The sequence below is a fragment of the Pseudorasbora parva genome, chromosome 18, assembly GCF_024679245.1.
Source record: "Pseudorasbora parva isolate DD20220531a chromosome 18, ASM2467924v1, whole genome shotgun sequence".
Taxonomy (NCBI): Eukaryota; Metazoa; Chordata; class Actinopteri; order Cypriniformes; family Gobionidae; genus Pseudorasbora; species Pseudorasbora parva.
The window spans coordinates 4831278-4858702 of record NC_090189.1 but is presented as its reverse complement, the minus strand read 5'-3'; the positions used below and the strand labels follow the sequence as shown (position 1 = coordinate 4858702).

Below are 27425 nucleotides of genomic sequence, written 5' to 3'. Positions count from 1 at the left end.
ATTTCAGCCCCCGAATTAGATTCTGGATCATATCTATTAGCTGAGATAGATGGGTTTCTCCACGCTTGAGGACGTCACCGCTTTGCGCTCGTCATTCTTTAGCTCCGCCCACTCGATACGCCCCCAGGCGCTCGTTTTTTTCCGGAAAGACTCGGTACAGCCTATATTTCTTTTATAAATATAATAAAACTAAAGACTTTTCGGAGATATGAAGGATGCAATACTACTCTATGGGTACTAAAGATTGACTGAAACTGAGTGTTTCACCCCCCCTTTAATGAATTTGCTATTCTGGGTTATTCTTGCTGGGTTGTTCTTAAAAAATCTCCTGTGCATTAGCCTACTGTAAAACTAGACAATCATGAAAGAACAAAAGAAGAATGCATGTTTAGATTGTTAAAACAATCATTTTTATTGCTTGACAAATGGTACAATACACAAATGTGTTTAAATTGGCAACACTTACATCTACAAACCTAATCTATTCTGTCAATTTATTCACGTTTAAATCAAACTTTTATTTTGACGGGTTGCCCGTGACTTGTCTGTGTTCATATGACACGCGCCCTTGCCATTCGCACAGAGACACAAAACATGAAAGACTAATATTTAAAGAGCATTTAATATGCATAGACACTGGTATTCGGCTACAGTCTGGAGCCCTGCGTGACGCGACTGAACGCAGCTGCGGGACCGAATATAGTCTACTTGTAAGTCGATGCTATACAGATACTATCGTCACATTTTTAACATTTCAGTATGTACTTGGTACCGAAGTACCGGTACTTGTGACATCCCTACATACAACCATGTTTAATTTTCGTAAGGGGATCATGGTTCTGTGTAATCACAAACTGTATTAATCTATCGTCTCACATGCCTACCTAAACTAACACGAGTCAGTACATTGCATCGGATTCTGAGGTAAATCTTTTGTTGTCTTAACGTCATGATGTAAGCTTAAGAATTGTTGCCGAGAAGAAGAAAAAAACTATAATTATGCTAATTAAAATGATTATTAATGAAAATATATGAACTTATCTTAAAACATCTGCAACCAGTGGCTTTGCCTTTTGCATTGTCCTTTCAAAATGACAGTTTGGGAGCGAATTTAAACGAATCAAGGCGGGAAGCACGTGAAACAACCAAGCGCTGGGTAGAATCAACCAAGCATTGTGACCCAGCAGGTTTAACCCAACGACTGGAAATTTGAAACTACCCAATGGTGTTTAAAATGTGATCAAATAAACCAACAAAAATTACCCAACAGTCTTAACCCAGCATTTTGGGTTAAAAAATAACCCAGCATTATTTAGAGTGTATGTTTTTTATTGTAACTTGCCCTGTAACTACATGAAACAAGGGGGAAACAAGAGCCACTTTAATTTACAGCCTGCAGATTCGTACTTACCCTGTAACTACACGGATGATCACCCCTTAATTAAAAAATACTTACAGTATATACCTTATACCTACAAGTACTTACTTTATAGTTACACTAATTACCAAAAGTTATGCTGTACATTTGCTTTAATTATGCAGTACTTTCCGGGCCGTAATCTAAAGCGTTACTGAAACTTTATCAGCAAGATGGTTGAAAACGGCGTATAATTCTCTCATTATTCAAGTTTAAATATTGGATTAAATTTTTTGGTCAGCTTGTTTTCTTTCAATTAGGACAGGTTTTGTATTTATCCACCAGGGTATTTTGAACACATTCCCATATTTAATCGACGTCTGATTACAGCAATCAACCCTTAACCATGAATAATTGCGAGTGATTGTAAGTGTGATGATCATCTGCTAAATGAGCAACAGCGACCACAATTCACACCTTCAGTCAGTGAAGCCGCTCCCACAGCCGTTCATGAGAGTTTAAATGCTGGGAATATTCCCATCTTCCCACAGGAGAAGAAGAAGCAGGAGGAATTACTCCAGGAGAAACTACAGACATACTATTGTAAAGATGGAGTTTGAGGAAGAACCCTGCAGAATAAAAGATGAAGAGACAGAGGAACAAATAGGTTGGTGTTTTCCTTCTCTTTAATGAGGAACATTAAGATAAAAACTTTGATCATTTGTGGCTCTCTAACTTTTTTTTTGTTTCTAAAATTATATAGAAAATGGAGATGGAAACACAGTCATTTCACAGACTAAAATGAATTCCACCCCAAAAGAAGTCAAAGGATCTTTCACCTGCTCTGAGTGTGGAAAGAGTTTAACATGTAAAGTAACTCTTAAGAGTCACATGATGATTCACACTGGAGAAAGACCTTTTGCATGCTCTCAGTGTGGGAATAGTTTCATATATAAAGGACACCTTAAGACACATATGAGGATTCATACTGGAGAAAAACCATTCACTTGCTCCCAGTGTGGGAATAGTTTCATGTATAAAGGACACCTTAAGAGACATATGAGGATTCACACTGGAGAAAAACCGTTCACTTGCTCTCAGTGTGGAAAGAGTTTCACTCAGAAAAGCTATCTCAATGATCATCTGCACTGTCACTCTGGAGTGAGATCATTCAGCTGTGATCAGTGTGAGAAAACATTTGCTGTGCCATCAAGCTTAAGAAAACACCTTAAAGTTCATGCTGGTGTGAAGCCTCACTTTTGTTCTTTTTGTGGAAAGAGTTTTTCAAGACTGTACTCTTTAAAAGTGCATGAGAGTATTCATACTGGTGTGAGACCTTTTATGTGCTTTGACTGTGAGAAGACCTTTGGTAAACCTAGCGACTTAAAAGCACACCAGAGAATTCACACTGGAGAGAAACCGTACCAGTGCTCACACTGTGGGAAGAGTTTCACCCTATCATCTAGTCTAAAGACTCATGAGAAAAAGCATTGCCTGAAGGCCTCTAAAGCCGTGCTTCCACTGCAGGATCTTTCCCCAGGAACGAGGGACTTTAGGGTGGTACTCTGAAATAAATATTTTCCGTTCAAAATGGCTCTGCTCACGAGGTAGTGTTTTTTTTTTTAATTCAGGAACTTTTGGGGGGTGGGACTTGGGTGTTGAACATGCTGATTGGTTAAGCTCACGCAGCATTTTATTTTAAACACTATTTTTAAAAGTCTGTTGTGGATGCAGTGCGTGTAGTAGGAGCTGATTGTTATTCAAATCATCAATTGAGTTTAAAAATACAACCAACGGGTCGACGGCGAGGTTCAAGCTTTATTACATTTATTTGCACAGGATGATATCCAGTGGGCTTTGGAATCCTACGTCACCAGACTAATCTTCACGGTACTTTGGATGGATGGAAACGCAGACAGCAGCAGAATTCCTGGGACAAATTGTTCTGTGTAATTTATTTCAGTGGAAGCAGGACTTAAATGAGCAAATGTTCATGTTCGGATCCACCACTCACAAATGATCCACTTTCAAGTAAATAATTTGACATTCAGATTCAGCAAAAGCTGGAATCCAGGAAATCATAGTGATTTAAGAGGGTAATTTGCTCAAATTAGTAGTGTAGGATTGAAAATAATCAAAGATATTTGATATTTGAAATTTAACAAAGACATTTGCGTACTGTTTTCAAACCCCATCTCTCTTTGGCTATTTGGAAATCCTAAAAAAACAAGAAGGCCTGATGCCAAATGTGTGTCACACCTTTAGTACAATGGGGGAAGTTTGGTCTGATTGGTCAGTTTAAATGTCTCATGTTTAGGTTTCAGTCACATGGTCAAGGAAGCGATAAAAAGAAGAACAACTGTTGCTCTGTTAATGGTACAAGCTTTTGTCATCTCATACTCTATTTTGTAACTGTTTTAGGTGTAACCATAATCAGATTTTGTCAATAAATTCTTTCTATTACAAACGATTTGCTAACTAGTTTTGATTTGGTATTGACTTTGATTTGTTTATTACAATACAGTATAGTCACATTATAGCAACGCTCTCCCACATATGTTCGTCCGTATAATACACCATAAAGTGTGTATCATATGCACGTGAAAAACAGCGTAGCATATGCACACCAAAATGAGTTTTGGTGTATACATTCCACAACATTGCACACTTGTACTATTTATACGCATTTTGGTGAGATCCGCCTGGTTTATTTATGTCTTATCACTGCAGTCTGAACCCCTGTACATGACCCACCCTTACAGAAATGAAGTTTGATCATTTGTCAAAGGACATTTTGCATTGGCATGTTTTAAATCATACTTATCTGACCGCTATCAGTTTGTAGCAGTAAATGAAGAGATATCACACTGATCACAAGTTCAGTATGGAGTACCGCAAGGCTCAGTGCTAGGATTATTGCTTTTCACCCTGTATATTAGCCTGACGTGGTCATACTCAATTCTAGTCAGAATATGAGTCTGATTCTGCTCCATTGGGCTGTGATTATGGGGTGTGTTTTCAACTGAACCAGGAAAGACATCAATTGGATAGACCTACAACCAATCAGAGCAACAAAGCAACGCATTGTCAAATGTCAACAGAGCTCAACTGCACTGTGTTGCCAAGTCCGCGTTTTTTCCGTGGGTTGTTTTTTGTGTCCGCAGGTTGAATTATGTGATATATAATCACATAATTCTATTATGTGATATATAGACCCATGAGTGCGAATTTTACCAGGCAACCGTGTCAAAATAACACATTTTATCCCCCAAACACCATTTTTTTCCGGAGAAAAATACAAAAAACCCACCCTGATGATTTCATTGGTCCGAACAGTTTCTGTCCGGAGATAATTACTCCTCTATGGATCGAGGTCAGACCGAACTGACCGACCTAAAAATGTTGTGGGCGAGGCTAAGTTCGGCTGGCATCCAGGCTACTTGTATATGCTACCACTAGAAGATATCATTAGGAAGCATGATGTTAGGTTTCATTGTTATGCTGACGATACTCAGCTCTATATTTCTTCACGCCCTGACGAAACTTACCAATTCACAAGATTAACGGAATGCATAGCTGATATAAATTTTTTTAAAGACTAGCAATTTCCTACAAAGGACAAAAAACCTCTGCACGTAGTTACCTAGAATACTGACTAACACTTGATGGCTACTCTGTCAAGCCCTCGTCGTCAGTAAGGAACCTGGCTGTGCTCTTTGATACCAATCTTTCCTTTGTAAGCCACATTTCTAGCATCTGTAAAACCGCATTCTTCGATCTTAACAATATATATCAATTACAACACATGTTTTCAATGCAAAATACTAAACAGTTTATGCAGTCATGACCTCAAGGCTATATTATTGTAATTCTTTACTGGGTGGTTACCCTGCTCGCTTAATAAATAAACTGCAGCTGGTCCAAATGTAGCACCAGGAAGTATGACCATATTAGCTGATTCTGTCAACACTGCATTGGCTCCCTATTAAACATTGTATAAATATTGAAATATTGCTAATTACTTACAAAAGCACTTAATAATTTAGCTCTTAACCTATTATACTCTATCACGTATATGTGTAAACTAGACTCTCCCCTGTGACGGCCTCATCGACATCAACAAGCCTGTCTCCTGCGTGATGACTGATCTTCAACCAGATGGAACTGAATGTTCTGATCTAATATAATTTCTGACCTGTCATAATCATACACTGTTTGTTTCTCAAACGGACAGAGGAGAACCCCGGACAGAGGAGAACCCCGACTGAGCCTGGCTTCTCCCAGGGTTTTTTCTCCATTATGTCCCCTGACGGAGTTTGGGTTCTTTGCCACCGTCGCCCGTTGCCTTTGGCTTTTGGCTTGCTCAGTTGGGGACACTAAAGATTTTCTTTCTTTCTTTATTAAGATCCCCATTAGCTCCTGGCATGCCAGTTGCTATTCTTCCTGGGGTCTCCTCAAATTCATCACATACAGTATATATTTTGTACACACATATCTATACATGACATACACACACACGCTCACACACCCACACACTGACATGAAAGCTCTATGCACCCTGATATACATAATACATATAAGAAAAAAATAAATAAATACACATATACATACATAAACAGCTCATAAAAAACAAAAACAAAAACAAAACCAACCCAATAAATCAAACACTCTAACCATAACATTATTATTATTAGTAAACATTATCATTCTCACTAATATTACTATTATATCATTGCCATTACCACTATTCTTATTAGTATCACCATCCTTATCATTAACATAGCAACAATAATCATCACAGAAATCAAATCCTAAACCATCACTCATGCTCCTTATTGTGTAAAAAGGAAAATCTTTTGAAAAACTTTTTTTGAAATAGCTTTTTATTATTTTCAAACAACAAAAATACGGGCAATGCATTCCATGCAACCATGGCTCGATAGACAGCAGTACGCTGCATTTGATTAGTTCTGCAAATAGGCAGCAAACTTCTTGTGTTAATGCTTTGTCGTGTTCCATAATTATGAGTATCTATAAAAAACTTCATTTTGTAATAAATTATTTCAGGAATTTTGGTTGTAATGACATTTCTAACGAATGTTAGTAAATAATACTTAAGTCTTCCTTTAACAGTTAACCAGGCCAATTCATTATGCATTATCATAACATTGGTTCTGTATGGGCAGCCCAGAACTATTCGTGCTGCTTTATTCTGAGCGATCTGTAATCTGTATAAATTAGTTTCGTTTGTGTTTGACCAAACAACAGATGCATAATCCAACTGGGAAAGTACTAATGACTGAACAAGTTGTTTGGTCAACCATTGTGGAATACATTTCCTACAGTGTCTGATCATACCCATACTCCGACCCATGCTCTGCAACACTTGACTTATGTGACTTCCCCATGTCATCTTTGAATCTACTATAACACCTAATAATTTAATTACCTCAACTTGTGGAACTACAGTCGCTTCCAATGTCAAATGTAATTTAGATGTTGTTTTTAACATATATTGCGATCCTAGTAACATACATTTTGTTTTTTCAGGATTAATTTTTAATTTATTTTCTTGAATCCAATTTACTACAGCATTCAACTCCCCATTTAAGTTGTCACTAAGCTGACCTGATGTGGATGCAGATGCATATATTGTAATATCATCTGCATATATAGCCATGGTTGCATGTTCCAATACAAATGAAAAATCATTAATAAAAATCGAAAACAAAAGCGGTCCAAGGCAACTGCCCTGGGGCACTCCACAATCCATCCCATCAACCTCTGAATAACTACCATTAAAATAAACTTTATAATCTCGTTTACTTAGATAACTTTTAATCCATTGTAACGCTGATGATTCAAATCCATAATAATTCAATTTATCCAATAAAATATTATGATCCAAAACATCAAAAGCGTGATAGGTCTAAGAAAATTGTCCCTATAAGGTTTTTACTATCAATTTCCTGCAGGCAGTAATCAGTAATTTGAGTGAGAGCGGTTGTTGTGGAGTGACCCATTCTATATGCATGCTGATAGATGGAATTTAACCTATTCACTGTAAAATATGTTTGAATTTGATCATGTACCACTTTTTCCATAATTTTACTCAAACCAGGTAACAAACTAATTGGTCTACTATTTTTACCTGATAATGGTTCTTTGTTATTTTTAACTAGTGGAATTATTTTTGCAGTCTTCCATTGTGTAGGAAAGACACATGTAGTTAAACTTAGATTAATTATATGGGAAACGGGTAAAGCAATTACATCTGCCACTAGTTTTAACAATTTAATTTCAAGATTATCAATACCAGCTGGTTTATCCTTACATTTCTGTAACAATTCTTTAACATAATTTTCTGTAATTATATTAAATTTAAATTTACATTCTTTAGTATGCATAATACGTGTTTTTATCAATTCATAAGAAATATTTTCCTTTTGTCCGTGTTCCAGCTCTTTTCTCAACTGTAGAATTTTATTTTTAAAAAATTGGCTCAAATGATTTGCAATTTCTCTTGGGTTTGTTAAAAAAACTCCGTTTGATTTCAGCAATGTAGTTGTTGTTTTTTTCTTTCTTCCCAATATTTCATTTAAAGCTCCCCAAACTTTTGCATTATCAAATTTTGCATCTATAATTCTCTTTTGATAATATGAACATTTTTTACTTCTGTTCAATTTGGTCACATAATTTCTTAATTTACGATAAGTATTCCATAATCCCATCTCATTACTATCAATTGCTTCTACTTTAGCCTTATCCCTTTGTTGCATATATTCCTTAAGTTCTTGATCGATCCATGGAGCAGAAACGTTTCTTACAGCCTGCTTCCTAATAGGTGAATGTTTATTCATGACCTGTGTCATCAAATTGTTAAAAACCACCACAGCTCTACAAGAATCTTGTTCTTGTACTACTTCTGACCAATCTATGTTTCTTACATCTTCAACAAAATCATTTTCTCTAAAAAATTTAAACGATCTTTTATAATTAAATTTTTGTCCCGATTGAGGTCCCTTTGTCCTTCTTACAACTGCAATTAAATTATGATCACTACACCCAACTGGAATAGAAATAGCCTCTGAGCATAACTCAGGTACATTCGTAAAAATTAAATCAATTAAAGTCACTGAGTGCTTACCATCTGCTTTCACATTTACCCTAGTGTATTCATTAACCAATTGTGACAAATTACAAATATTGGCACAGGACAATAGTTTACTTTTTAATCCACAACATTTAGATTTCCAATCTATATTTAAATCACCTAAAAAATACATTTCATTTCCTTTATCGCATGCCTTATCCAACAATTCACAAATTTGGTCAAGGTACATTATTGTAGCATTTGGTGGTCTGTAAGAACACCCAATAAGGAGAGGCTTTAAATAAGGTAATTGTAACTGTAACCACATTACTTCTACTCCTTCGATGTAAAGATCATTTCTAACTTTGACAGGAATGTGGTTTTGAACATAACAAGCCACTCCTCCCCCATATAAATTTCGATCTAATCTATAAAAATTATATCCATCTATCCCTACAACAGGACTATTTATTGTTGAATCTAAATGTGTTTCTGATAACGCCAATACCTGTAAATTATAATTCCTAATTAAATTCAAAATATCATTTACTTTATTCCTTAAACTGCACACATTTAAATGAGCTATTTTAAACCCCTTTTTATCTAACATAAAATTAATCAGGTATTTTTACCATCATCATTTTGCCTTTTATAGTACATTGAGCTTTCATAACATACAAACACTGACAACAGCATTCAAAACCACACGCACTCACAAATATCTTCAGCATGTAATGAAAATAATATACAATGCACACTGAGCTACGCCTGCTCTAAATATTTAAATTTTTCCATAAACATCTGGGTTCTCCAAAACACAACCTAAAAAATCTACTACACAAAAAAAAATATTAATTTCCTCCATCAGCAAATTCACAAATCTTTAACTAATAGTCTGTATCATATCAATGCAACCGAAACAAAACTAAACAGGTGCCTTCTTCTGCTTCTATTCGCAAGGAAGATTAATAAGATTTTCTCTCAGACTTATTGGTCACTGCTGATAAAGTAGTGTTGGTGATTTTAATATTCATGTAGATTATACAAACGAAGCTTTTGGTGCTGCGTTCACAGATTTACTAACTTCCCATTATAAGGCTCTAAAACCAGCCAGGGCTGAGCATATCCGTGTTGTTGAATTGGCCATGATTGTTCAATAACGCAAGAGGGAGCTCGCCAAACAGCTCAGGAAGACTGAGAAGAAAGAGAAAAGAACTTTTAAAGCCACAAGCAAAGAAGACTTCTCCCGGTAGAAGAGACTCATTTTACTTGGAGAGGAAAACAAATGCTCACTCTCATTCGACAGATGCAGAGATCAAATAGACGTGTGATATTTGCCATTACAAATCTTATGTTGGAAAGTGAGTTTGAATGCTGAAATTTTGAAATGTTTAAACTGCAAGAGAAGTTCGTATAACTCTAGACTCATGAGGAAATCCGAACTTGCCTTTAGATGCGTTATAACCTCTTTTCATGATACTTTAGATGTGATATAATCTTTTTTTATGATACGTTAGACGTGGTATAATCTATTTGTTTGTTGAAATGTATGACTTACTTAAAACATTTAACTCCTATTGCAATATATTAAGATGGGGGGGGGGGGGGGGTCTAGCGCTGTTTAAAGGCATTAAAGATAAAAGGATATAAGGAGGAAAGATAAGTTCAGCCTAACAGCCAGACATATAATTAGAACTGGCAGTTTCAGAAAGTGTCCCCAGTCCTATAGAAGACCTTTTACTTGTAATTTATGTGATATAAGTGCGTATCCATTGCCTTGGACTCAAAATGTTGGTGGGTAAAAAACAGTTCGACATAGCCTTATAAGGAATCATCAAACCATAAAGGTGATGACTATATAAGGGATGGTGACAGGAAGTGCGGGAGGATAAATGGAGCGGCGAGAGTGGTCTTTAACGAGCCGAAGAGAGCTCATGTTACGCCTCTCTTCATCAGACTGCACTGGTTGCCAATGGCTGCTCGCATTAAATTCAAGGCACTGGTCCTCGCCTACAAAGCAACTACTGGCTCTGCACCAATATACCTAAACTCGCTTGTTCAGACTTACACACCCTCCAGATGCTTGAGCTTCTAGACTGAGTTGGTGACAGGACACCGCCGGGGGCAGCTGAAACACCGTCGGACATCCTTTAATAGCAGTTGAGATCAGTCTATGGTTCTTATAGACAATTAGGATGAATGAAATATTTTAGTATGTTACAGTGGGATAGAAATTCAGCAGTGTAATATACTTGTTACACTCAATACTAGTTTTGCTTGATCTTAGTTGCCACATTCTTAATTAGATAGATCGACTACAGAATTACACTGGTATTCAGGGATAGACATTAAAGCTTAGATTGTACCTATCAGACCGTTAAAACAGAGAAAAATCTGAGATAAACAAGTCAGTGAATTATGGAGTGCCGCAAGGATCTGTGTTAGGCCCTCTGTTATTCTTAATCTATATGCTGACACTTGGTAATAATACATGGAATTAGAAACATGGAAAAAAGAAATAAAGAAAACATGGAATTAGTTTTCACTGTTAGGCCGATGATATGACCAGATAAAATCTCTAAATTATCCAGGGTAACAGAGTGTTTTAAGATAGTGGTTTGCCCAGAGTGGTTCAGGCTCCAGGATTGCTGAATGACTAAAGAAACTTTATCAGCAAGATGGTCGAAAACGGTTTATAATTCTCTCATTATTCTAGTTTATCACCAAATATTGGATTACATTTTTTTGTCAGCTTGTTTTCTTTCAATTCGGAAAGGTTTTGTATTTATCCACCAGGGTATTTTTCACACATTCCCACATTTATTCAACGTCTGATTACAGCAATCAACCCTTAATTCACTTAAACCATGAATAATTGAGAGTGATTGTAAGTGTGATGATCATCTGCTAAATGAGCAACAGAGACCACAATTCACACCTTCAGTCAGTGAAGCCGCTCCCACAGCCGTTCATCAGAGTTTAAATTAGGGGTGTAACGATCAACGATATATCCCGATATAAAAATGTGACAATAGGCTATGTATCGTAGATGGAAACTATATGATTTGCAATACAGATTGTTCAACTTGCTGTAGTAGACCTATTTATATGGTATAATTCACCCAAACACAAATTTACAAATGTACCACAAATGTAAATTCTGTCATCATGAACTCACCATCATGTCGCTTTTTGTTTAACTTACAAACACAAATGAATATATTCTTTATTGAACCTAAGGGATTTCTGTTCCTCCATTTAAAGTCCATTAGTCCACTCAATCTTAAAAGATCCCAAAAATTTCATAAAGGCATCATAGACATAACTAATCAAGCGTCTAATCCAAATCCAATTCTTCTGAAAACTCACCAACGATGGTTTATGATGAACAGATTTACAACTGCGCACATACTGTAGTAAACACGGACGGTCAAATGATTGCGTGACATGTGCAAAAACAACACAAGAGTGAGTAAATACAGAATTAAAGTTCTTGGATGAGCTAAACATTTACAGTTTAAGTGGTTATTTTGACAAGCTTTCTTTTGATTAGAACTGTGACGGATTGCATTGATCATCTGAAGCGCATGCGCTGCTGGAATGACGCTCCCTAAAGTGCATAATTTAAACTCCGGCAAATTTTTAAGTTTATCTTGATCGTTATATCTTTGTGAGTACAGTCTATAGAAAGAAAGAAAAACGAACCGGATTGGTGCTTGCAACACAGAGTTATTACAGTTAATGCCCAGAGCCCCCACTCAGCTAAAACGGCAGCTTTGGGGGCATACACGTAAAGGGTGTCTTTGTGCCTCTTGACAGACACAAAATGCAATTAAAATGTCTGTCCAACATGAACAGGTCCCTCACACGACAACGAGACGAGTTTAACCACTTAGCCATTGGTTAAATTCACCTGTTTTAGACGGCTAGCAGTATCTCGCGCTGAAGTCCCGTGGAAACGCAGCGGTAGCCGGAAAAAAGGCAGTTCAGTTGGTAAGAGCGTCATGTGTGTGTAAAGCAAGATTATTTTAAATTACTGCACATCTTTCCTCAAGCCGGGTGTGCCCAAGTGGAAGGATAAATAAAGTTTACATTACCTCCACAGTGGCTGCACCCGTCTTTAACCACGGAATGGCATTTTTCTTCAACCGGCCCGCTGTGTTGTGTCTGTGTAAGTTAGTCAAGTGTTCGCTGCAAATTTTTACAATTCGGAAAGGCACAAACGCGAACAATTTCTTCTTCACTCGTGAGCCCGATCAGATCATCACTCTAGTGATGTCCGGTTCACGAACGAATCTTTCTTTTGAACCCGTTCTTTTTAGTGAACCAGGCGAACCAGTTCACCAAATCGGACTGAATCGTTCTAAACAGTTCGTGTCCCAAATCAGCGCTGACCACACAAGTTAATTTAGTTACTCACTTTCTGACATGAGTGACAGTCCCTCTGAATATAAATAAAATAATGTCTTGAATTATATGTTGTAACTCCAACCGTTCACTGAACTGACTAATGTTATCTGAGAGAGCTGATGAACTCACGAGCCGCTGATACTGAGCATGCGCGAGTAACTGAACGAGCAGTGGTCCTCATCGGATCAGCAGTACAGAATCGAAAACTATTTCTCTTGGACAATTTCAATACTGAGGACCGACGAGCCGATGAGCAGAGCCTCTTCATAAACACGATGCTCTTCTCGACTTTCCGGCTACCGCTGAGTCCCCACGGGACTTCAGCGCAAGACACAGCTAGCCAGCTAAAACAGGTGAATTTAAACAATGGCTAAGTGGCTAAACGCATCAAAAGATTTAACCAAAGGTGCCTCTCCACAGTCACCATTGAGGCCATCGAGTGGCCGATGGCACGGGCCTTGGTGACTCGGAGAGACCAATCTGCAGCCTTCCTGAGCTCGAGGATGTCCTTCGGGGACGGACCCTTGCCCTCGTCGAGCTCTTTTAGGAGGTCGGCCTGGTAGGCCTGCAGGATGGATAGTGTGTGCAGGGAACTACCAGCCCGACCAGCCGCTATATATGCCCTGCCCACCAAAGCCGATGTGTCCCTGCACGGTTTGGTGGGCAGTACCGGGGCTTTCAGGGACAATGCTGATTCGGGTGAAAGATAGCCCGCTAGAGCATCTTCCACGCACGGCATCGTCCCGTAGCCGGCCTCACGCGCCCTCAAAACGTTTGCATAATCTAACACGGGGGGATTGGAAATGAGCGTGGAATAAGTGCTGTTCCAGGACCTGCACAACTCATTATGCAGGTCCGGAAAAAATGGCAAGGCCCGGCGAGGTGTCTGAGCCCGGTGCGAGAGAAACCGATCATCCAGCCTGCTTGATGGCTGGACTTCATTTCTCTCTTGTGGCCAATCGATGTTTAATTTGGCAACAGCTCGGGTCAGCACCTCGATAAGCTCTTCTTGGGCGGGTGGATGCGGTGGTGACATCATTCATACTTCAGATGCGTTGATGCTTAGGGAGCATCCTCAAATTCGTCGTTCCGACGCAGTGCGAAGTTCCCTCTATATAGGGAACTAATAAATCAAGCCGAAATCTTGTTTTTTGTTGTTCTAAAAAAACAAGCTTTTTTCAAATGTATCTACTTTCAATATTAAATCAATAACAGACTAAATGAATGATAAACGGATTACGCTGCCAAACTATTCCCATAAGTACATATAAAGAAGCTCATGCAAGATATTCAAAGGATCAAGACGACACTGCTTTAACTATGACTAGTTCACTTTAATTACTTTTTTAAACAAATTGTTTGTCACAATGTTAAAAAAAAATTACACAACGCAATACCAAGTCGGTACTGAAATTTGAAAAAGTGACGCATTGAGCTCTGTTGAGACAATCACAGACACATCCGATGATGTGGAAAATGGGAATATTCCAGCATTTAAACTCTCATGAACGGCTGTGGGAGCGGCTTCACTGACTGAAGGTGTGAATTGTGGTCGCTGTTGCTCATTTAGCAGATGATCATCACACTTACAATCACTCTCAATTAACCAGCTTTATGTGTTTTGCTCTAATAGCCGTTAAGAGGATACCCAGCTAACACAGTTACGTTGTGAAGACGTAACCGGACCGGACCATATTCGTCGTAGCGACGTACCAAATAACGTTCCAGTGACGTAACTTTGTGATTCCCATAATCGTCGTGGCGACGTTATAGTGGGACGTTGCTGGAACGTGACGAGCACGTCCCAACGACCAAACTGGCACGTTGTGAGAACGTAACCTTAAAGGACCATATTCGTCGTAGCGACGTACCTAATAACGTTCCAGTGACGTAACTTTGTGATTCCCATAATCGTCGTGACGACGTTATACTGGTACGTTGCTATAACGTGATGATCACGTCTCAACGACCAAACTGGCATGTTGTGAGGACGTAACCTCAATGGACCATATTAGTCGCAGCGACATACCAGGTAACGTTCCAGCGACGTAACTTTGTGATTCCTGTATTCGTCGTGGCGACGTTATTATGATATGTCGCTGGAACGTGGCAGGTACGTCCTAACGACCAAAATACCACGTCCACCTTTATTTGAATAATCTCACCTTTAGTCCGGGAAATTAAGATGTGCTTGGTCCATAACCTTGAAATCCACATAGAACTGATACACTCAAACATTTTTCTCTGCTGTAAAACCTTAATAATACATTTGTTTTGTTTTTAGTTAATATATTTAGGGATTATGTACTTGTAGATAATAAAAAAACGATACAAACCCCTATTAAATTGTCATAGAAAATGGCTCAAAACCACACTGCATTAATTTAATAATCAGCATTTATTCAGTGTTACTTTGTAGGCTACAAATATTAAGTCAACATTTGAACAGTGTAAAGTGTCAACAAATTATGAGTACAGAAATGTAACACGTCCATTCATTAATCAAACAAACAACATAAGCAATGTAACCAATTATTAAAATATTTTATTGTCTTATTAGGCATGGGAGTAGTTAAGGATTTTCTCACTTATACTTATCAATACTCATATTGGTACTACTCTCAATAATTTAGCACAAAAAAGACATGGAAAAAAGATTTATCAGTTTCTTTATTATTACTTTTATTTGCAGAAATGTCCTGCATGTCCTGTGAGGCACCTGCTACAAATGTCTGGTGGTGATGTGCTTTATTGCTTCACTATCTGTAGCTAAACCTGAACAATGTGACAATTACAAAAGATATATAGTCCTTGAGCTATAGTAAAAAAAAGAGATATGTAAAAAACACTACATAGAGTCCTAGCATCTTTTCTGTATTATTGGGCCAAAATATACATCAACAGGTTTTTTTTTTGTTCAAGAAAATGAGCATGATGACTTTCTCAGGAAAAATCTGAGACCTCTCATTCCTGACTGTGTCCCAGCTGTGGAAAAAGCTTCAGACAGTGTTGATGAGGCAGAGGGAGATGGAGAGCTGTGAGAGAAGAGGAAGAGGGTCTTTCTTACCCCACCAGCGGAGGGCAGGGTCTTCTGAGGACAGGATAGGAGGATGGGCTCTATATATTCACTTTGGATCTTTGTAAACTGGAAGCTGAAAAAAAAGCCATACTATTGTAGGTGTATTGCTTTTTGTTAAAAAGGTATAATTTTTTTTTTTTTTTTTTTTTTTTTACTTACATGTTCTTCCTCCTCTTCATCCTCTTCCTTATCCCGAGCTACACTGTCACATCTTCATCATTTTCTGGCAGCTGAAACAGAGGAGAACCTTATTAATGTTTCTAATCTGTTTTTTATGCTTATGAAAGAGTCTCTTTTACTCAACAGTCACCAAGGCTGCATTTATTTTATCAAAAATACAGTACAAACTGTAATATATATTTAAAGTGATAATTCACCCAAAAATGTCAATTCTGTCATTAATTCCTCACCTTATGTTGTTCCAAACCTGTAAGACCTTTGTTCATCTTCAGACACAAATGAAAATATTTTTGATGAAATCCAAAAGCTTTCTGACCCCTCCATAGACTGCAACACAAGGCCCAGAAAGGTAGTAAAAACATTGTTAAAATAGTCCATGTGACTCCAGTGGTTCAACCTTAATGTTACGAAGCAACAAGAATACTTTTTGTGTGCAAAAATAACTTAATTCCACAATTTTGATCTAGCCTGTGCCAGTCTCCTTAACATTGTAACTATTGATGTCTTTACATCCTTTCTGGGCCTTGAAAGTGTTAATTAAATTGCTGTCTGAAGATGAATGAAGGTCTTACAGGTTTGTAACAACATGAGGGAGAGGAGTTGATGACAGGATTTAAAGGTTTGGTTGAACTAACCCTTTAAATTGAAAACAGCTATTTTACATTGTATTATTATTATTATTAATTTAATATTCCTGTGATCAAAGCTGAATTTTCAACATCAATACACCAGTCTTCAGTGTTACATGATCCTTCAGAAATCATTCTCATATGATGATTTGCTGCTCACAAAAACATTTATGATTATTAGCAGTGTTGACAACAGTTGTGCTGTTTCATATTTTTGTGTAAACCATTTTTCAGGATTCTTTGATGAATAAAATCCTCATATTAGAATGATTTCTGAAGGATCATGTGACACTGAAGACTGGAGTAATTATGCTGAAAATTAAGCTTTGATCACAAGAATAAACTACATTTTATAAAATATTCAAATAGAACCCAATTATTTAGAATTTTAATATTATTTCAAAATATTAGATTTTACAGATTTTTTTTAATCAAGCAAATGCTATCTTGGTGAGCATTAGAGACCTTTTTCAAAGAACTGTACCAAAACCAAACTTTTGAACATTATTGTATGTTTGAGGTTTTACATACTAGTCACATGGTGATAATGCCAGGGTTAGTTCATCCCAAAATGAAAAATATCCCATGATTTACTCACCCCCAAGCCATCCCTAAGTTCTTCAGGCGAACACAATCAGAGTTATATTTTAAAATGTCCTGGCTAATCCAAGCTTTATAATGGCAGTGAATGCTTCATTTTTGAAGTCCATAAAAGTGCATCTATCCATCATATAATTGCGCCACACAGCTCCGGGGGTTAATAAAGGCCATCTGAAGCAAAGTGGCATGTTTGTGTGAGAAAAATATCCATATTTAAAACTTTATAGACTAAAATAACTAGCTTCCAGTGGTCAGCAATGCGCGAGTCGACTTGCGCTAAAAAGAATAACCCTTGACGCATGCGGATTGACGAACGCAGAAGTACAGAAATTAGAGCAAAACAAAACATAGCATGGGGGGGTCACCCTTTTTAGCGCAAGTCGACTCGCGTAGCCTACCGCATATCACCAAGCAAACCAAGCAATATTCACTGCCATTATAAAGCTTGGAAGAGCCAGGACATTTCTTTATATAACTCTGATTGTGTTCGTCTGAAAGAATAATGTCATATAACTTACACATAGGATGGCTTGCAGGTGAGTAAATCCTCACCATTTAAGAGATGTTGTCCGACAGGAGATCTGCTCCAACTCTGCTAACTTTACAGTGCAGGCTGCAGGGCATCAGCATGAAAGCATCAACAATTTATCAGAGCCAAATATATAAATTATACAACGCCAGGTTTATTAAAAGGAAAGAAGCTACAGCAAAGGTTAAATGCAGAAAAGAGAAAGAATAGGTTAAAATATTGTTAAAAATGGACAAGGTTAATCAATCACCTTTTTCAGTTCACCTGTGTTTTCTACTTCTCTTTCAGCAGCTTCCTTCAGAAATGTTGGAAACTTGGGAGCTTCACCTCTGTTGTAGAGGGGTTATTTTGTCCCTTCTGAAAATCACAGAACATTTTATTATATGTTAACACGTTTTTTTCGCGCTCCGTGTTAATGTTAAGTTAATGTAAGTGACTTCGTCGATTAACAACAAACACATAACGTTAACGTTAGTTCAATTAATTAGCCACCTTCAATGACCCATTCAATTCCCAGAAGAAAAAAAAAACTTTATAAAACTATCAAAACCTCTCATTTACACATGTGATTCAAAGCCTAAACAAGAGATTAACTTTATAGAGTTAACGTTAGCCTCGTTAACTTAACTTACAGTTCGGAAAACGGTTGATGTGATACGGACTTTTTTCCAAAGACTTGGCACCGCATGTGATAGTGGGACAATTGTTTTTTTTTTTTTTTTGTTAGATTTTTTATTGTTTTTGCCAATACGATTTGCAAACATGGATTCATTTAAAAATATTTGATGAATGTAAATGTCCCAAATAAATCAAAATGGCATACATTTGATAATACTTGTAAATTAATAATGCAATTTGGAAAGTTATGAAGACCAGTGGGCCACGTCGCTACAACGTTCTCCGTGGGATAAACACGCGACGTCTTTTGAGGACGTGCCCATAACGTTTCTGCAACTTTAGCCAAGATTTTAAAAAAAGGAACTTTACCACGACGTCCTTACAACGTTCTCTGTGGGATAAACTAGCGACGTCTTTTGAGGACGTGCCCACAACGTTTCTGCAACTTTAGCCAAGATTTTTAAAAAAATGGAACTTTACCACGACGTCCTTACAACGTTCTCTGTGGGATAAACACGCGACGTCTTTTGAGGACGTGCCCGTGACGTTTCTGGAACGTTAGCCAAGATTCTAAAACAATAGAACTTTACCACGACGTCCTTACAACGTTCTCTGTGGGATAAACTAGCGACGTCTTTTGAGGACGTGCCCATGACGTTTCTGGAACGTTAGCCAAAATTTTTAAAAATGGAACTTTACCACGACGTCCTCACAACGTTGTCATAAAGTAATGTCACGCTGACCAAATGACGACTAACTGACGACGTTGTCATTGACTTCCATAGTATTTTGTTTTCCTACTATCAGACCGGGTTGATGTAACCCAATTTGGGTTGAAAATCACTCTTAATCTGTTACCCAGGGTGCTGGGTTGGGAACGCGGACGTGAAAGAGAGCATGCATGTCACGCAACAACACAGACAACACCAGTCGGAGAAGCCGCCATTTTCTTAGCGCCTTCAGGTGGATGGAAATAAAAGACGTTTATGCAGTTTACGGTAAATAAAAATACAAATTTCAAGTAGTTATCCTTTTGTTTTTATTCAAGAGTATTTTGAGTTTTCGTGGAAGGTGGAAAAGTCAGAAAAGAGCTTATTTGGAAATATTCACGTTTCTTTGCCTCATGTCTTAACTGCCGCTTTTATGGATTTTCTTCTGTCTTATTTTGAAATATTCTGTTACTAGAGTTTTTTATCAACATCTAGACGCAGTTTTACGCTCTCAGCTCAGTTTAACGTGAACAGTTACCTCACGGGGACGGTCGAATGACAGCTGACGGCCCATGCTGCGCCTCATACAATGCTCATCGGACTAGGAAAAAAGTGTGCCACAGTCATCGCAACTCTGGCCTTCAGAAGGGAAAAGGTAAGGCCATTTTTTAAAATTCTGAACATGTTAACTTTACTTTATTATATGAGACTTGCTGTATTAGCTAACTTACAGATTTGATTCGGTGGAGTTAAACTTAACGTTACTTTGCTAACGTTAGCTTGGTCTTCTGTCAGAACATAACTGTTAATACTTAACAAATGTTCCGCTCTGCTTTTGTTTATATGTAACATTCATTACAATAATAATAGATGTTATTAATTTACAATGAGCATAACACTTACTATACTTGGCCTACTTTCAATTTTTACCTTTTTTATTTTTTTATTTTTTTTTACGTTAGCTTGACCGCCATTTTGTTCGTGCCATTCCCGGTATCATTTGGAAAAGAGCTTTTCTTAAGTTTTCTGTGAAAATAAAATGCCTGTTGACTGACATTATTTTTTGTTTTAGAGAATGTAAAGGAAGCAAGCACTGTGATCTTTCTGAAATGATTGGAAAGTGCATCAAAGGGCATTGAAAAATACATGCAAAAAAGTAAAATTATGTTGTTTATTTCATAAATACATATTTTGCCAAATGCTGCTTTGAGGCAAAAAAGTGTCAAATCCAGCAAACTGTTCCGTCTCATTTTCCCCCTTCTAATTTCAACTCTGTTATATAAAAGCCTTGTATATTTGACATCAACCCTAATTTCATTATTATTAAAGAGCAATGAGACGTTTTACATGTTTTCAGTTCTATAAACCTGACTACTACAGTTGCCTAGTTTAATGACCGCCAATTTTGCCTTGCCACACTGTAATTGGGATGTACATAATTTAGTCATTAAATCTTTTTTATCGGTTATTTTATTTAGGACGAATATGTGAAAACCAAACAAAGGGAATGGAATCATGAAGAATTAATTCCATCATTTGAAGGTATGTAGTAATATTTTACCGGGTTCATTGCGGCTTTCCTGTAGCTCAACCAGTAGAGCGTGGCGCTAGCAACGCCAAGGCCATGGGTTCGATTCCCAGGGAAAGCAAGAACTGACAATAATGTAAAATGTGTACCTTGAATGCAATGTAAGTCGCTTTGGATAAAAGCGTCTGCCAAATGCATAAATGTAAATGTAATGATCCGACAGTAGCTGCACGAATCTCAAGCTGTCTGGCGGACATCTCGGCATGGATGAAAAAACATCACCTGCAGCTCAATTTAGCAAAGACCGAGCTGCTTGTCTTCCCTGCTAATCCGACCATACAACATGATTTTACCATCTAGCTAGGTTCATCTTTGATTACCCCTTCAGGGTCGGTCAGAAATCTTTGATGACCAGCTGTCCTTCAAAGACCACATCTCAAAGACAGCTCTGTCATGCAGGTTTGCGTTGCACAACATCAGGAAAATCAGACCGTTCCTTACAGAGCCTGCAACACAGCTTCTTGTCCGAGCCCTGGTAATTTCTAGACTTGACTATTGCAATGCGCTTCTGGCTGGACTTCCATCTTGTGCAATCAAACCGCTGCAAATAATCCAGAAAGCTGCAGCACGTCTTGTATTCAATGAGCCCAAAATGGCTCATGTCACACCTCTATTCATCTCTCTGCATTGGCTACCACTCGCTGCCCGGATCAAATTCAAAGCCCTGACTCTTGCTTATGGATCTTCCACAAGCTCAGCACCCGCATACTTCGACTCACTCCTACGAGTCTACACCCCCATCAGAAGCCTTTGCTCCGCTAATGAGAGGAGGCTTGTGGTACCGTCACAGAGAGGCATGAAATCCCTCTCCAGGACTTTTTCTTTCATTGTTCCTGGTTGGTGAAACGATCTTCCGTCCTCCATACGCACGACAGAATCACTCGCTTCATTCAAAAGACAGATAAAAACTCCTCTCTTCCATGAGCACTTAATCTTACATAAAAATAAATAAATAAATAAAAGTACTAAACCTGTGCTGACTGCAAATGCAAAGTTAAAGTGCTTTAAAAAAAATAATGTCAATGAACAAAAACAAAAGATTTTTTTTTTTTTTAATCATTTCTGGTCGGCATGCCAAACCTTATAAATAAATTATATTGACAATATAAATAAAATAAATAAGTGAAAGAAAAATCTTTTTTTTTTTTACTCTACAAATTACGGGCAAGAAAGACAAGTCTGTCTGCAGTTTCAGGTTTTAAAGCTGCGCGGTGACAGGTCACAATGTTCCCTCCTGTGCTAAAAATCCTCTCAGAGGGGGAGCTGGTAGCAGGGATGCACAAGTAGCGCCTTGCTAGTTGGCTTACTTTAGAGAACTTTTTGTCGTACACCTTCCACCAATCCAGGGGTTCTGTTTCACTGTCTGCATCTGGTCCCATGAGGTAGTTTTCCAGCTCCGCCTCCACTGACTCTGTGTCACTGAGTTCTGTGTTGCTGGGGCATGCCTTCTTAAAAAAACTGCACAGCGACTTCCTCTGCTTCGTTACAGGAAGAGCTGCAGCAGCGCCTCCCTCTGCCTCTACTTCTTCTGTTCTGCATGAAGCCTGTGAAGTGGATGGGCCTTGGTCTCCCTCCATTTTCAGAATCTCAGTCACTGCTCTTGTTTTAATGGCCTCAATCTTGTCTGGCCTGATATATTGAGTCTTAAACCGTGGGTCAAGCAAGGATGCCATATCAAGCAGTTTGTCTGTCATCTCGTCATCATACTTCTCATTGAGATATTCCATGACCGCTGTCTTTATATCCTTGGTTAGCTGTTTGTCTTAATCAGAGGGATTCAGGAGCTCTGTTCTGAAGAGGTGCAGCACGGGCTTAAGGTAGGACACACTCACATAAGATTCACCAGAGAGTGAATCTTTGAACTCAAGAAGTGGTTTTAAGGCCTCGTTCAAATTCAAAAACATCATAACTAATAAGTAAAAATAGGCTATTTTCTACACAGGTTTTGAGACTCTCTCAGGAACGCTGGGTTTTATGGCAGTGCCGCAGTGTGGCCTGTTGCACAAAGCTGGTTTCAGTTAGCCAGGTAAGTTCAAGATTAGTTTGAGCAAACTCTTTTTGTTCGGGCTCAAGAAGGTGAATTGTTTTTTATCAGTGTTTATCACCATGGTAACTCACTCTACACGGCTAACCTGCTCTGGAGCTGGTTTTATTCTGGGTTTGAGATTGCAAACCCAAACTGGACCAATCAGCTGCCAGTAAAGATGCAATAAAGCCACGCCCCCTGTATCTCTCATTCCAAATTAAAGCAGTTTAAAGTGAAAAAAACGTTGGAGACAAAATTGCTCATCTCATTATTTATTATATTTATATTATACAAATTATAATTACTTTTAATTGATATAATATATTCATATAATTTTTATATTAATTGACAAGTAGACAAATATTTACATAAATATATACAATGCTTTCATAATTCTTTTAAACAACATATTAATTTGAGTTTTTTGAACCTATAATAATTATTAGGCATATTTCTTTGATTCACATCATGTATTGATATAGTCAGATATTCTTTCTGTGCCTTCTCAAACTGTCGCTGCAGCAGCAGTGCTTTGTAAATGCATTTAATTTCATGATAATTTTCTAAACGATCTCTCAATCTTCAGAAGAGAAGTGAATCAAACAGACATTGTGATTGGCTGTTTGCCGCACGTGTCACACTTTCAGGTGCACGAGCTTCAGAGTTAAATACTAACTCTGGATTAAACCTGAGTTGACAGAGAAAGTTTATACCGACCTTCGGCAAACGTTTGAACTTGATCTAAACCAGGTTTGATTTATCTGGATTTGTCAACTTTAAACCTACTCTGAAACTCAGAGTTTGTTCAGCTAGCTTCATGCAACAGGCCTCTGGAGACTTGGAAGTAAAAGCCCACGACTAGGATTGGGTGAAGATTGGATTGGCTAGATTTGCATATTTAATGAGCTTCAGTTCCCCTTTCAGTCCAGTTCACATGAGGGATTGTTTTGAAAGCGGCAACCGGAATGATTCTCTCGATCACTGGGCTCGTAAACGTCTTTATCACACAAACACAATGATTCATTTCTCATCCATCAGTGATTAGTTGAAATATTGTTTGTGTATTACTTGGCCCGCCCGATCGATGGATAAGCGCGAACCGCATGCACACACACACAAACACACTCTCTCACACACACACACACACACACACACACACACACACACACACACACACACACACAGATCAAGAAAGGAATATTATTTCACTATTTGAGATTCACCGTCCTACCAATAGGCGTACGTTTTGGTAGCCCGTCTGGAAAACATATAGCCCGGGACTACTATTACATATAAAAAATACGTTTTATCGTATGTCACCATTCCTGTCAGATCCAATTTAGAAGGCACAGCGTTTTGTTTTAATCTCAATATGTCTGCAAATCCAGCATCGACCTGAGACTTGTTTATAAACGAGTCTGCAGTGAAATGAAGAGAGCATGCATACATGTCTTCCCTATGTGAGCTGGAACTTCATTTAAAAAAAAATGAAGTATCACGCATTCATAATATTATGATCCGAAGTAAGCTTATTCAGCAACTGTGTTCTTCCACAACCAGGAAAAGCGCAATATCTTGCTATCTTCTTCGGCATGTTTATTGCTGCTGGGCAGGGCTACTGAATTGTTATTATTCTATAGAGGCGGTGTTTCGCAACAGATGATGTAAAGATGCGAGCACAATCTTTTTCTGGGGTCTGGTGTCTATAAAAGCTTTTCTTTTACTAACAATAAAGTTTTCAGCTCTAAAACTTACAGGATATTCTTATATTGACATGACCTTTTATATATAAAAAGCTCAAGGGAAAGTTGACTTCTCAATTCATCACCCCTTTAAATATGGATAATTTCTTAAACAAACGTATCGTATCACTGAAAGTAGAATGTTATATACACCTAGGGTGGCTTGAGGGAGAGTAAATCATGGGCTAATTTTCTTTTTTTGGGTGAACTAACCCTTTAAGTTTAATTATAATATTTATATCAGTAAGTCTCAAATATACATTATGTCAGTAAATATGATAATTGTTTGTAGTATACTTAGTATTGAATAAGTGCATTTAAATACATTTTGTTTTGTTTTTTTATCCACCAATGGTTTTATAGTTTTTGTCCACCAGGGTATTTTGAACACATTCCCACATTTAGACTTCTGATTACAGCAATCAACCCTTAATTCACCTAAATCATGAATAATTGCGAGTGATTGTAAGTGTGATGATCATCTGCTAAATGAGCAACAGTGACCACAATTCACACCTTCAGTCAGTGAAGCCGCTCCCACAGCCGTTCATGAGAGTTTAAATGCTGGGAATATTCCCATCTTCCCACAGGAGAAGAAGAAGCAAGCAGGAGGAATTACTCCAGGTGAAACTACAGACATACTATTGTAAAGATGGAGTTTGAGGAAGAACCCTGCAGAATAAAAGACGAAGAGACAGAGGAACAAATAGGTTGGTGGTTTACTTTATTCTCTTTAATGACTGATGATGAACATTAAGATGAAAACTTTGATAAATTGGGGCTCTCTAAATTTCTTTTTCTTTCTTATTTTCTAACCTGATGCAAGTGAATGAAGACAAACTGCATCCATTACAAAAGAAAATAGAAAATGTAGATGGAAACACAGTCATTTCACAGATTAAAAATAATTTCACCCAAAAGCAAGCTGGAAAACCAAAAGGCAAAGGATCGTTCATCTGCTCTGCGTGTGGAACGAGTTTCACATATAAAGGAAACCTTAAGAGACACATGAGGATTCACACTGGAGAAAAACCGTTCACTTGCTCTCAGTGTGGAAAGAGTTTTACTCAGAAAAGCTCTCTCAAAGATCATCTGCGTTGTCACTCTGGAGTGAGATCATTCAGCTGTGATCAGTGTGAGAAAACATTTACTGTGGCATCAAGCTTAAGATCACATCTTAAAGTTCATGCTGCTGTGAAGCCTCACGTTTGTTCATTTTGTGGAAAAGGTTTTACACAACTGAACTCTTTAAAAGTGCATGAGAGTATCCATACTGGTTTGAAACTTTATGTGTGCTTTGACTGTGAGAAGACCTTCATTACATCTGGCGACTTAAAAACACACCAAAGAATTCACACTGGAGAGAAACCGTACAAGTGCTCACACTGTGGAAAGAGTTTCACTCAGTCAGGATCATTGAAAAATCATGAGAGAATTCACACTGGAGAGAAACCGTACAAGTGTTCACATTGTGGAATTAATTTCTCTCAGTTAAGAATATTGAAAGCTCATGAGAGAGTTCACACTGGAGAGAAGCCGTACAAGTGTTCTCACTGTGGAAAGAGTTTCACTCAGTCAGGATCATTGAAAGCTCATGAGAGAATTCACACCGGAGAGAAGCCCTACAAGTGTTCTCGCTGTGGAAAGAGTTTCACTCAGTTAGGATCATTGAAAGGTCATGAGAGAGCTCACACTGGAAAGAAGCCGTACACGTGCTCACATTGTGGGAAGAATTTCACCCAATCATCTAGTCTACGGTATCATAAGAAAAATCCTTGTGTCTAGAAGGTGTCTAAATCAGCAGATGTTAATGTTTGGATCCATCACTCACAAATACACTTACAAGTAAATAATTTGACATTCAGATTCAGCAAAAGATGGAATGTAGGAATAGGGATTTAAGAGGGTAATTTAAGTTTGATAATTTGTGATCAATTTGAGATCAAGTGTCAGTAGTAGTAGTTCATGAAACTAGAGTTGATGTAAAATGCTGTGATTTATGAAAAAAAAACACATTTTGTTTCTTTAAGGAGTGCAATTATTTTCATGAATTGTACACAAACACAAATACAATTGATACACTGAGAACATTTAGAAAATATATTCTTGCTTTTAAATCTTTTTTGTATTTGAATGCTCTGTACATTTTGAGACTAAGAAAATAAAATGGAACACGTGACATGACTTAATGAATAAATGTACTTGTTTTCATGAAATCAAGGGAAACGTCTTGGGTTACTTGACTGAAACCCCGTTCTCTGAAAAATGCGGGAACGAGATGCTGCGCTGACACTATGGGAACAACTCTGTGTGTGACCGGCTGTGCAAACACAACACTTGAAACTGAACCTCGATCTCATTGAAATTTAAATACTTTATAACCACAAATGCTCATCTTGCACTTGCTCTGCGAGTCCACGACTTCAAGCATTAACTACACTGTAGAAAATAAATGTAATTTTACAGGTAATGGTCTATTTTTTAACAGAATTTTCCCATTTTTTCATTATACAAGGAAAGGCCTGTTGTTTTATAGATATTTTCTGCAATTTAAATTGACTATTACATTTACAGGAATTGCTTGTATTTTAGCATGGTATCAAATTTCTGTATTTTTACAGACTAATATGTAATTTTACATAAAAGTTTGAAAATATTTTTTCTGTAAAAAAGAAAAGAAAAAACGGGATATCTACAGAAATCAGCAGTAATTAAGAAATTCTTACCATATAAGATAATGTGTTGAAGTGAGTTCCCTTTTGTTCAGTCACTCCAAGTAACATCATTGACTGACGAATGGGGGTTTCACCTAGAAGCCAATCATCTTCAAGATCCAGAAAGCACCCAATGGCAGTGCCAATGCC

The 27425-nt window shown here is 37.7% G+C and overlaps 1 protein-coding gene, 1 long non-coding RNA gene and 1 other non-coding gene across 3 annotated transcripts; 2 read left to right on the top strand and 1 right to left on the bottom strand.

Annotated features, from left to right (window-relative positions):
- Nucleotides 1-1912: 1912 nt before the first annotated feature.
- Nucleotides 1913-26618, top strand: LOC137046492 (gastrula zinc finger protein XlCGF26.1-like). The gene is made up of 4 exons (XM_067423742.1): nt 1913-2024; nt 2121-2243; nt 2316-2483; nt 25553-26618. Exons 1-4 carry the CDS (start codon nt 1967-1969, stop codon nt 26344-26346), a joined length of 1143 nt encoding a protein of 380 aa, XP_067279843.1. The 5' UTR covers nt 1913-1966; the 3' UTR covers nt 26347-26618.
- Nucleotides 14520-18394, bottom strand: LOC137046516 (uncharacterized). The gene is made up of 3 exons (XR_010898979.1): nt 18128-18394; nt 16099-16169; nt 14520-16012 (listed from the first exon to the last, which is right to left on the bottom strand). It is a non-coding gene; the product is annotated as an uncharacterized lncRNA (long non-coding RNA).
- Nucleotides 20780-20854, top strand: trnaa-agc (transfer RNA alanine (anticodon AGC)). The gene has a single exon. It is a non-coding gene; the product is annotated as a tRNA-Ala (tRNA).
- Nucleotides 26619-27425: the final 807 nt, after the last annotated feature.